This window comes from Danio aesculapii, chromosome 21 (genome assembly GCF_903798145.1).
Source record: "Danio aesculapii chromosome 21, fDanAes4.1, whole genome shotgun sequence".
Taxonomy (NCBI): domain Eukaryota; kingdom Metazoa; phylum Chordata; class Actinopteri; order Cypriniformes; family Danionidae; genus Danio; species Danio aesculapii.
In genome coordinates, this window is record NC_079455.1 from 39,125,157 (window position 1) to 39,137,889 (window position 12,733).

The 12,733-nt window shown below is 35.9% G+C and overlaps 1 protein-coding gene across 1 annotated transcript in view; it reads right to left on the reverse strand.

Moving 5' to 3' along the window:
* LOC130214880 (formin-binding protein 1) overlaps positions 1 to 12,733 on the reverse strand; it is a 145,233-nt gene that overhangs the window by 24,774 nt on the left and 107,726 nt on the right. Inside the window, 4 exon segments of the mRNA XM_056446727.1 lie at positions 678 to 869; positions 7,861 to 8,055; positions 11,333 to 11,479; positions 12,447 to 12,575. Of these exon segments, the coding sequence (XP_056302702.1) occupies positions 678 to 869; positions 7,861 to 8,055; positions 11,333 to 11,479; positions 12,447 to 12,575 (663 nt within the window).

Consider the following 12,733-nt stretch of genomic DNA (forward strand, 5'->3'; position numbering starts at 1 on the left):
CTCTTAACATCTTTAAGTCACAGTCACACTGTAAAAAATAATATAATTAAAATCCTGTCAACATGACAACATTTTTATGCTGCTTTAATTTTAATAAGTCAACCAAACTTTTCAGAAACAAAGTTTAACTTTTTAGTCAGTAATTTTAGTCCGTTTAACTGATGTAACTTGAGATGAAAATTTCATTACATTCATTGGAGTCAACCTAAAAATGTAGGACAGCTTTTTACGATGCAGAGAAAAGTTCCTATAACTAAATGATTTAAATCATAGATCTCAAACTCAATTCCTGGAGGGGCCGCAGTTCTGCACAGTTTTGCTCCAACCCTAATCAAACACAGCTGATGCAACTAATCAAGGTGTTCAAGACTACTATAGTCTAGTAGTCTTGAACATCTTGAGAATTTTCATCACCTTGATTAATTGGATTGAGAAAGGTTGGAGCAAAACTGTGCAGAGCTGCGTCCATCCAGGAATTGAGTTTGAGACCTATGGTTTAGATACAAACATTCCGCCATAATAGCAGCAGCCAGCCATTATCAGCTGTTTTATGTTCACATTACGATGCAAAAAAAACCCAGTGAGAAATCCTCATGCATCTCCTTTTTCCCTCCAGCACACGTCCAGCAGCAGATGATGACAGACAGAGCGGCAGAGCAGAGCATGCAGATACTCACCCCTCGCCGCAGGCTCCTGAGGCACTGCATTCTGGGCTTGGAGGTCATGAGGTCGTTGAAGCGGTGCGACAGGGGCTCCTTGCACTGTTTGGGGGTCTGGGGAGCGGGGCAGGGGTCAGGGGTCACAGCAGAAGGTGAGGGGGGGTCAGGGGGGGGCTGGCGAGGTACGGGGGACGTTAACAGGGACATAAGCTACCGGTAAAGACACGAGCCACAGAGAGAGCAGCGACCAGTGACAGACAGAGGGGGGAAAGAAATCGGTCCGGAAAAAATCAAAAGGAAGGAGGGGAGGGGAACACAAAACAAGAGAAATAAGGACCCAAAAAATGTTACAGAACTAAAGGCAACGAATTAATCAATTAATCAATTAATGGAATGAACAAAAAAACGTAAACCAAAAAAATTATAATAAGGGCAACTGAAAGACAAAAAATGTAACGTAAATAAACAGCATTAAGGAAAAAAGAGAGACTGTGCGCTGTGGCTGTGGTGGTGTTATCACTGAGCGAGAGAGTTAGTGCGTTAAACTGGATATTATATATATAGATAGATACATATCAGGGGTCGCATGCAGAGCTCAGATCACTGCAGAACCACTTAAAGAGACAGTTCAACCAAAACAAACACTGCCAGTGACTTTGATTTTCCTGTGGAACACAAAGGAGGATGTATATGCGGTTTCTTCTAATGTAATGAAAGTGAATGGGGGTATGCTATATTCTGGTGGCACCGGGATCTGTAGAAAGTACAGGTAATTATCAGCTAATCAACATATACAATTTAGCTTTCTTGGTATAATTCATTAAATGATTAAATTCGGTGATGCAATATAGTTTTACTTTCAATAAAACCAGCTAATTTGGCACAATTTTAGGTTAGTCTGTGCAATTTTTTACTTTATTAATACTTTTAGTAGCATTGTCTAGATACAATTTCAACAAAGTAAATAATACTCACTTTTCTAATTAAAGTCAACTAATCGCTTCTAAAGCAACAAGTTTACTCACTTTTAAAGTCAACTAATGGCTTTAAAAGCAACAGGTTTACTCACTTTTAAAAATCAAGTCAACGAATCACTTTAAAAGCAACAAGTTTACTCACTATTTAAAGTAAAGTCAACAAATCGCTTTAAAAGCAACAGGTTTACTAATTTTTTAAAGTCAACTAATTGCTTTAAAAGCAACAGGTTTACTCACTATTTTAAATTCAAGTCAACTAATCACTTCAAAAGCAACAAGTTTACTCACTATTTTAAAGTCAACTAATCGCTTTAAAAGCAACAAGTTTGCTCACTATTTTAAAGTCAAGTCAACTAATCACTTCAAAAGCAACAAGTTTACTCACTATTTTAAAGTCAACGAATCGCTTTAAAAGCAACAGGTTTACTCACTTTTAAAAATCAAGTCAACGAATCACTTTAAAAGCAACAAGTTTACTCACTATTTAAAGTAAAGTCAACTAATCGCTTTAAAAGCAACGGGTTTACTCACTTTTTAAAGTAAAGTCAACTAATCGCTTTAAAAGCAACAGGTTTACTCACTTTTTAAAGTAAAGTCAACTAATCGCTTTAAAAGCAACAGGTTTACTCACTATTTTAAAGTCAACTAATCGCTTTAAAAGCAACAGGTTTACTCACTTTTTAAAGTAAAGTCAACTAATCGCTTTAAAAGCAACAGGTTTACTCACTATTTTAAAGTCAACTAATCGCTTTAAAAGCAACAGGTTTACTCACTATTTTAAAGTCAAGTCAACTAATCGCTTTAAAAGCAACAGGTTTACTCACTATTTTAAAGTCAACTAATCGCTTTAAAAGCAACAGGTTTACTCACTATTTTAAAGTCAACAAATTGCTTTAAAAGCAACAGGTTTACTCACTTTTTAAAGTAAAGTCAACGAATCGCTTTAATAGCAACAGGTTTACTCAATTTTGAAGTCAACTAATCGGTTTAAAAGCAACAGGTTTATCACTATTTAAAGTGAACTCAACTAACCGCTTCAAAAGCAAACCGGTTTGCTTACTTTTTAAAGTCAACTAATTGCTTATAAATCTGAGCTTACTCACTTTTCTAAGTAAAGACAACTAATTGGTTTTAAAGCAACCGGTTTACTCACTATTCCAAGTCAGCTAATCACTTTAAAAGTTTTATCAGTTTTACTCAGTTTTTAAAGACAACTAATGGCCTTTACAAATGTAACAATTATGAATCCCTCAGAGATGTGCATTTAATCTGTTTATGAACTACGGTATAAAGTAAGCTATTAGATTTGAGAGTTTGTCAAAGTATTTTTGTCCTTTTTTTTGCTGTTTAAAGCTTGACAGTCTCGGTTACCATTCACTTTCATTGTATGAGAAGAACAGCGCAATTATTCCTGCAGATTCCTAGTAGAAGAAATTAAGTCAGTGAGGCAGAGTAAACGAGGATAGCAGTTTTGACTGTACTGTCTCGTAAACAAATAATGCATGCACAACACACACACACACACACACACACGTCTAAAGCACAAACATTATTTCAGGTCAACGATCTGCTCTTTCTCTCTCGCTTTTCTTATAATTGAGCTCCCCAAAGCGAAATGGAGAAATTAACGAAGGTGTTCTGGGAAAGCTCATATTAACTGTCCAGATCCCAATAGAATACAAAACCTGCTAAAACAGCAACACACTAAATCTGCCCTTCATGCATTTGGACAGAAATCAAGAGCTATCTATAGTAAATCTACACAAACATGTCAAATACCACAGAAAAACATCACAACAAAAAGATTGCGCTTATTAAATGATATATTCCTATCAGAAATATATTCCAGAGCATAAAAACATCCTTAAATCATTTATTTTGCTTAAAATAAATCATATCATGGCTTCAACATAAACATGAGCAGCACATTTCTGCTTTTAAACCTCCCAGAATGTCTTGCCTTTTTTCTGCATTATCTACACACTATTATAGTATTTATATTAAGATTTTTTGAACTCGCCGTATTTTAGTTTTCAATCAAAAGTGATCTTCGAACCCTCTAGAACATCCTAATTTTGTTTTATAATCTGCTTTACTTCACAAACAGCCTTAATCTGACAGTGAAATGTCTGCATTTCTAATAATATTCATAAACAGACAAGTTACATGCATAAAACACGCACACACTCACACACACAGAGGACAGATGTGACCTGAGAAAGACAGGCTATGATCGGAACAGCAAATAACATACTGCTCTTATGATTTATGCACTATGAACACTATACACACTGCACATATCTAGAATTCATGCGTAGATGTGCCTAAATGTGCATTATAAAACAAAGCACACTGCATGGAACACCATATCCCATAATGCAATGCATTCTGTGAACAATATACAGTGACTCAGGTTGCCAAATGTTATGACATTTTTATGCAAAATTCGACTAAGCAAAATGCATAGTGACGATATTAATTCCAGATTTTACAACCGTATGCCACTTGTTGAATTAAACTTGATGTGACGTGCACTACTGTCTAATTACACAAAAATAATATCACAATATTATTAAAATATAATTACATATATTTATAATTATATATATATAATATAATCATATATTACAATATATTACAATAAAAATGTGATGATTTAAAAATACTATAAGTTTCTTTTTATTTGGACTCTAATTATTTGGACAACTGTGATGTCATGAAATATTACAACTTAAAAGCACTGCTTTTTTTTCTCACTGGCCACTTTATTAGGTACACCTGTCTAACTGCTCGTTAAGGCAAATTTCTAATTAGCCAATCACATGGCAACAACTCAAGGCGTGTAGACATGGTCAAGATGATCTTCTGCAGTTTAAACCGAGCATCAGAATGGGGAAGAAAGGTGATTTAAGTGACTTTGAACGTGGCATGGTTGTTGGTGCCAGGCGGGCTGGTCTGAGTATTTCAGAAACTGCTGATCTACTGGGATTTTCACGCACAACCATCTCTAGGGTTTACAGAGAATGGTCTGAAAAAGAGAAAATATCCAGTGAGCGGCAGTTCTGTGGGCGCAAATGCCTTGTTGATGCCAGAGATCAGAGGAGAATGGCCAGACTGGTTCCAGCTGATAGAAAGGCAACAGTAACTCAAATAACCACTCGTTACAACTGAGGTCTGCAGAAGAGCATCTCTGAATGCACAACACGTCCAACCTTGAGGTAGATGGGTTACAGCAGCAGAAGATCACACCAGGTGTCACTCCTGTCAGTTAAGAACAGGAAACTGAGGTTACAGTTCACACAGGCTCACCAAAATTGGACAGTAGAAGATTGGAAAAATGTTGCCTGGTCTGATGAGTCTCAATTTCTGCTGCGCCATTTAGATGGTAGGGTCAGAATTTGGCATCATGAAAGTATGGATCCATCCAGCCTTAAATCAATGGTTCAGGCTGGTGGTGGTGGTTTAATGGTGTGGGGGATATATTCTTGGCACACTTTGGACCCAATAGTACCAACTGAGAATCATGTCAATGCCACAGCCTACCTGAGTATTGTTGCTGACCATGTCCATCCCTTTATGACCACAGAGTACCTATCTTCTGATGGCTACTTTCACAGGATAATGCTCCATGTCATAATGCGCAAATCATCTCAGATTGATTTCTTGAACATGAAAATGAGTTCACTGTACTTAAATAACCTCCACAGTCACCAGATCTCAATCCAATAGAGCACATTTGGGATGTGGTGGAACGGGAGATTCACATCATGGATGTGCAGACGACAAATCTGCAGCAACTGTGTGATGCTATCATGTCAATATGATCAAAATCTCTGAGGAATATTTCCAGGACCTTGCTGAATCTATGCCACGAAGGCAGTTCTGAAGGCAAAAATGGGGTCCAACCTGGTACTAGTAAGATGTACCTAATAAAGTGGCCGGAAAGTAAATAGCTTTAAATCATTCTCATAAATGTTGTGTTTAATTCATCCTAGCACTTAAACAGACTTCAGAAAAATCTCAAAAATATATATATTTTGAATTTTTTCATTTAACATTAATTTTATAAATTATTTTGACTATCAAAAAAATTAATTAATGTAAAGCACAGCTTCTATGGGTTTATTGCCACAGTGAACTCATTTTAAGTACAGTGAACTCATTTTCATGCTTTACTATTCAACATAGCAAACGTAAATAGTGTGCAGTATGAACTAGCATTCCTCTCATAGCCACACAAACATTATCTGTACACCACAGTGTTAATGCTCATACTGGTCCTGCGGGGTTATTTGCGGACTGAGCATGCTCAGTAAGACCGGAGCCTTTGACACAGGGGTCAAAAGTCACAAAAAGACAGAGGTAGAGGAAGAAGAATGAGGTTACCATGAGTGACCGAAGACAGACGTTTAGGGTAACAATTCCCTGACATCAGAGGTCAAAGGTGAGGCTCTCAGGTTGTCGGAGCATTAGTGTGTTATCGGTGGAGCGTCAGGATGAATGTTGAAGAACGTGTGGGTTTTTTTCATGCAGGTGAACAGAGGGAGGGAGAGCAAAAACCATGGCGGAAAAAACAAATAACAGCATCTACGAGTCTACAGTCAAACCAACTAGACAGAAATACAAACCTAAGAATGAAAACAAACAGCATGAACGCAAAACAAAACTCACAGAAACACACGACACAGCCGTTCTGATGAGCCGTCAGCATTTTAGTCTTTATGTTTGCTTATTTTTATGAGCCAAGTGTCTGTAAGTTTGTTTTTTATACTGGAATGTTGTTATTTCTTTCATTTTTATAATCTGTCAGATTATATTTTTGTGTTCATATTTACATTTTTACAACCTTTCAGATCAGTTTTCATTCATTTTCCTTCAGTTTAGTCTCTGATTTACAAGAGGTTGCCACAGCGGAATGAACTGCCAACTATTCCGGCATATGTTTCATGCAGTGGATGCCCTTCCAGCTGCAACCCAGTACTGGGAAACACCCATACACACTCGTTCAAACACTCAATCCAATTTAGATTATTCAATTCACAAATTGCGTGAACACGGGGAGAGCATGTAAACTCCACACAGAAACACTAACTGGCACAGCCGGGACTCAAACCAGCGACCTTCTTGCTGTGAGGCAACAGTGCTAACCACTGAGCCACCGTGCCGCACTTTACTGCAGTTTTGTTTATTTCTACTGTACTTTTAGTTTGCTCTTAATTAATTCTCTTATTGATTATTTCAATTAATAACGACACTATTTCTTGAATTCATACAGTATTTACTAAAAAATTATTTTTTTCATTCATTATCTTTATATTTCATTTCTTTCCCTTTTTTTGCTCATATTTAATATATATATATATATATATATATATATATATATATATATATATATATATATATAAAGTGTTTTGTTTTCCTCCATTTCCTTCCTTTTGTGTCCAAAGTTAATGAGGTTAGATTTTGTGTTGTCATTTTTTATTTTGAGATTTACAAAATTCTATTAATATTTACTTACATTTACTTTTGTTCTTATTTAATGCAACTGCAATAGTTATAAATATCTATATTTTTATAGTTATAATTATCTATATTTTTATTTATTAACTTACATTTCGTTTTTTCACTCTAATAAATGTTCATTTACTGCAGTTTTGTTTTTTCCTTCACTTTCATAAACGTCATCTGATCACTGTTTCTCTTTCATTTTGCCCCCATTTTTAGAGGTAATACTTACTTTTCATACACTTTTGAGGTTTCAAATAAGTCTGTTCTTATTTTCTGCAATCATTTTTTTCCTGTCATTTTCATTAGCTTTAAAAACAAATCAGTTTTTAATCAATTCTTGAAAGTTTTAGAACAGTCTGTCTCAATTTCTGTGGTCATATTTACTTAAATATTGGGTAACACTTTAGTTTGTCACAACTCATGCTAATAACTACTGGCTTATTACCTGCCTATTATTGCGATACTAACAGCTTTTAGTAGTTATAAAGTATGATCTGTTTCTGCTTCCCTAATCTTACCCAAAACCTAAACCTAACCATTAATAAGTATCTAATTAGCAGTTCACTGAGCTAATAGTATTAGTTAATGGTTCGTTAATAGCATGAATTGTGACTTTGAAATAAAGAGTTACAAAACATTGTTTTCTGTTCATCCTCATGAGCTTTCGGGTTAGTCTGTCTCAGTGTTTGTTGTTTGTGTGTGTGTGTGTGTGTTACCTTGTTTTTCTTAATGAAAGGCCAGAGGGTTTTGCTCTTGATCTTGCTGGAGCGTTCAGCTTTGTTGTCTGAGCGTGAGTTGGTCAGGCTGGTCTCAGAAACCGTCCTCTTCATGGCCTGACCGTAATCCTCGAACTCCACATCGCCGGGAGGCTCGAAGCCGGACTTATACGACTCTATGACCTGAGATGAGTCCTGCACCAGAAAACAGAGAACACACAGTCTGGGTCTGCTCATTTACTGTCATTATTATACTCTATTAGGTTTATTTTAATACCTTGAATATTTTGAATTTATTTTATATTTTCGATTGCCTTAATTCAGTCACTTTAATTTAGCCAGTAGTAAGTTATGTAATTTTACTGTATTTATATTTAATTGGTATATTTTAAAATGTCTATTTATTTATACCCCCTGAAGATTTTGTCAGATTTAGGTCATTTATGTGGACACAGCAAACATTCGAGTATATTATGAAGAATATTCTATATATTTATATGTGTGCATGTACTTATGTATGTATCCAGGGTGCGAACTATGTGGGAGCTAGGGGGCCCCCCTAAATAAATCTGTGGGTCTCAAAAAATATTGACAATGTGTTATTATGTGTTAATATTGTTTCAAGAGTTCACACTTAGATAATGCTCAACTATAATAGCAGGTTTGGCATGCTGTCCTGGGAGATAACCCTGAGCTCGGAGATAGATGAGCCCAAGGTTCCCGCCTGGTTAATGAGCATTAGGAGGGACACGAGATCAGGTGTTTCTCGAATGTCCCCCTGCTTCTGGCTAATGGGTGATACTGGTTGGTTAGGCATGTATACGCTGGGTGCTTGTGACTGTATTCTGATTCACTTATGTACATGTTTTTGAACTGTGGGAGGAAACCGGAGCACCCGGAGAAAACCCACGCAAACACAGGGAGAACATGCAAACTCCGCGCAGGAAGTGCCAACTGGTTCGAATGGGCCTTGAACCTGTGGCCCTCTTGCTGCGAGGCAACAGTGCTAATCATTGAGCCACTGTGTTGCCCGATCAAAGAGGAGGAGGGATAAGGGAAGGATAGGGGGGTTGGGAGGGGGGGTTCCGAAAACAGAGATAGGGAATGAAGTTTAGCTAGAATATATATAGTAGTTTTGGAGTGCTCCGATAGGCTAGCTAATGATTAGTGATGAGGATCAGCTGAAGTTGATCATATCACGTATTCCTCTCGAAACTAGTTTATGAAACTTCCCCTAATGTGATCATGGATTCTTATGTGTAAAAGTGCAAAAATATCATTCAATCATGCATGATAGTAATTTACACCTCTCTTAAAAAAGATAACTACACGTGCTATTCTTGTCATGAGCATCAAGGTGTGGGGGCGCCATGGAGCAAAGTTCAGTCATGTCAAAGACTGACAGCCAGATGCTTTCATGACGTTTAGACACTGCTTATTTATTTTCTGAAACAAATGATGTGACGTTGTGTTTCGTTTTAATTGCTTCATACAGTAGGCCAATGCAATGTTCTTTTTTATTAAACACCGTGACATTGCTGTAAACATGTTGCACTATTAAGCTGAAAGCAGGGTTAACTTGACAAAATGGAACCCCTTTCCTTGGTGTTTCTTTCATTTTCCATATCGCGCATTTATTTTACCGGAGTGATCCTGAGTGTTTTATAGCCTACATCATTGTGGCAAGAGACTCTCAAGATCAAAGCACCCGCCTCCTCACCCACCCCGTTAGGTATTTTTCGAACACTGTATATATCTATATAATCAATATGCCAGGGGATAGCACAAGTTAAATATATTATATTACTATAAAAAAATGAGGTCAGCTTTTTTATTATATAATAATTTGTTTACTCAGCTGGGATGAATCAAATGAATCAAAAGTGGCAATAAATATATAATTATTTGAAATCTAAACAAAAGTTGTTGTTTTTTTCACTTTCTAATTATCAAAGAATACTAAAAACAAAAATGTGTCATTGTTTCCATAAAATATTAGCAAATTTCAACACTGATAATAATAAAGGTACATTTGAGCTTCTGATCATCCTATTAGAATGACTTTACAAGAGTCACATGAGATGAGTCACAAGGCTAGAGTAATAATGCTGAAATAAAATCAGCTTTGCTTAAATAAATAAATAAATAAATGACATTTAAAAATATATTGAATTTTTTAACATTATTTTAAATTAAAACAATTATTAATATTGTGTATTATATTATATATTATATATATATATATACAATATTCAATCCCCCCGCAGAATTGAATTATTAGCCCCCTTGTATATTTTCCTCCCCCATTTCTGTTTAACAGAGATATTTTTTCAACAAATTTCTGAACATAATAGTTTTAATAACTCATTTCTAATAACGGATTTCTTTTATCTTTGCCATGATGACAGTAAATAATATTTGACTAGATATTTTTCAACACACTTCTATACAGCTTAAAGTGACATTTAAAGGCTTACGGTTTGTTCTGTAGACTATCGAGAAAAATATATAGCTTAAAGGGGCAAATAATATTGACCTTAAAATGTTTTTTAAAAACTTAAAAACTGCTTTTTTTCTAGGCAAAATAAAACAAATAAGACGTTCTCCAGAAGAAAAAATATTATCAGATCATCATCAAATCATTGCTATGTTAAACATCATTTGGGAAATATTTGAAAAAGAAAAAAATAAATAAATCAAAGAGGGACTAATAATTCTGACTTCAACTGTATATAAACAAGTGACGGAGCAAGGAAATTTTCACAGCATTTCATATTTTATTTTTCTTTTGGAGAAAGTCTTATTGATTTTAGTATGACTGAAAAAAAAAATATTTTTAAAATGAAAAAACTGCTATGGTCAATATTATTAGCCCCCTTACGAAATTATGTTTTTTTCATTCAGCTATTGAAAAACCCACTGATGTCCAATGACTTGCCTAGTTAACCTAACTAACCTAGTAGAGCCTTTAAATGTCACTTTAAGCAGAATACTAATATCTTCAAAATAATAATAGCAGATAATACTGTCATCATGGCAAAGACTAAAGAAATGAGTCATTGGAAATGAGTTTTTTAAGGTATTATGACCCTGAACTTTTTAAATGGAATGAGTTTAATTTAATTTTACAACACATATCCTGCTGTTAATATGACACTTCCAGCAGATGTAGGATCTGGTATCAGCGGCTTACAATAATCTAATCCATTCAGGGTAGACTGATCCTAGATCAGCATTAGTCCTGGTTTAAATATATTAGGAGTCGTGATCGAGAAGAAAATGTGTTGTGCAATGAGAACATGAGGAATAATTCTGACAGAAGAGAGCGCTAGAGTCTATCGTCAATAAATCTGTGCGTGTGTGTGTAAGTGTGTGTGTATGTGTGTGTCAGAGTGTGTGTGAATCTTTGATGCACATGGAATGTTATGTGAGAGTGTAAATGCATGTGTGTGTGTGTGTGTGTGTTACTAACAGTCTTGGACTCAATGGACTCAGCCGCTTGTGTCATTCCATCCAGACATTTCCCAATGATGGGCAGAATCTGTCGGTCCACCTCCGCAAACGTCTTCAGAGACTCACCCATCCGCTCTATTCTCTTCTCCTCCATCGCCTGGATTTTCTGCTCCACACACACACATGAAACGTTATAGTGTGTATTTATGAGCAGACAGCTGCATGATCAGAAACTGCACTACTGCATATGCAAATATTCATGATTTTGGGGTGTGTTTTCACAGTTGCCTCATTTGCATAATTCTTTTAAAGAACTCATCAACAATGCAGGCAGTGCATGCAAATAATTGATAACATCAGTAGCTATAATTCATTCTCAGTGCATGTGTGTGTACCTTGTATTGCTTATATATATATATTGTGGGGACTCCCGTTTCTTTCAATTATACAAAATAGTTTTTCATAATGTAATAAATACACACAGTTTAGGGATAGGGTTGGTGGGAGACAGAAATATAGTTACAGATTAACAACAATGGAAACCTATAAAATGTCCCCACAATTGACAATAACAAATGTGTATGTGTGTGCCTTGACCAAATGTCCCCACAAGTATAGCAATACCAATATATTTTGATTTGTTAGCACATTTTTTTGGTCCTATGAGGAAAATGGCTCATAAATCACACAGAATGAAGCTTTTTGAAAATGTAAAAATGCAGATTGTTTCTTGTGTGTGTTAGTTTTGGGGTAGGGGGCGGGAATATACAGTGTGTACAGTATAAACATCATTACGTCTATGAGAAGAACCCATAAAGATAACTGTACAAGTGCGTGTGTGTGTGGCTGTGTGTGTGTACGTGTTTTTGTGACATATCAGGACACAAATCTGTATAATGACATAGGTATGACACAGGTATTACAAAAAGGAGGTGAAATATGAGGACATTGGTGACGTCCTCATTTCTCAAAAAGCTTATAAATCCCACAGGATGAGTTTAATCAGAGAGGAAATGTATGCAACCTATGTATGAAAATGTATGAAACCTATGCAATGTACCCACTTTTCACAAAAACAAACATGTGTGTGTGTGTGTGTGTGTGTGCGTGCGTGCGTGTGTGTGTGTGTGCACCTGGAAAATATTAGGGATGATGGTGTAATAATGTTCGTTCTGTTCCTGGTTGAACTTCTGCAGGTATGAGGAATATTCACTCTTGCTGTCAGAAGCCATCTGGTGCCTCATCTGAGCCTGCTGCCGCGCCTGACAGAGAGAGACAATGAAATATTATTGATTGTGCAATATTATTAGATGCAAAAATTATACTCATACAAAGCCAGACAGACTCGAAACAGAAGTGTGGTTTTATTTTCTATTGTGGCATACAGTTAAAGTCAAAATTATGAGAATTATGTGATTTT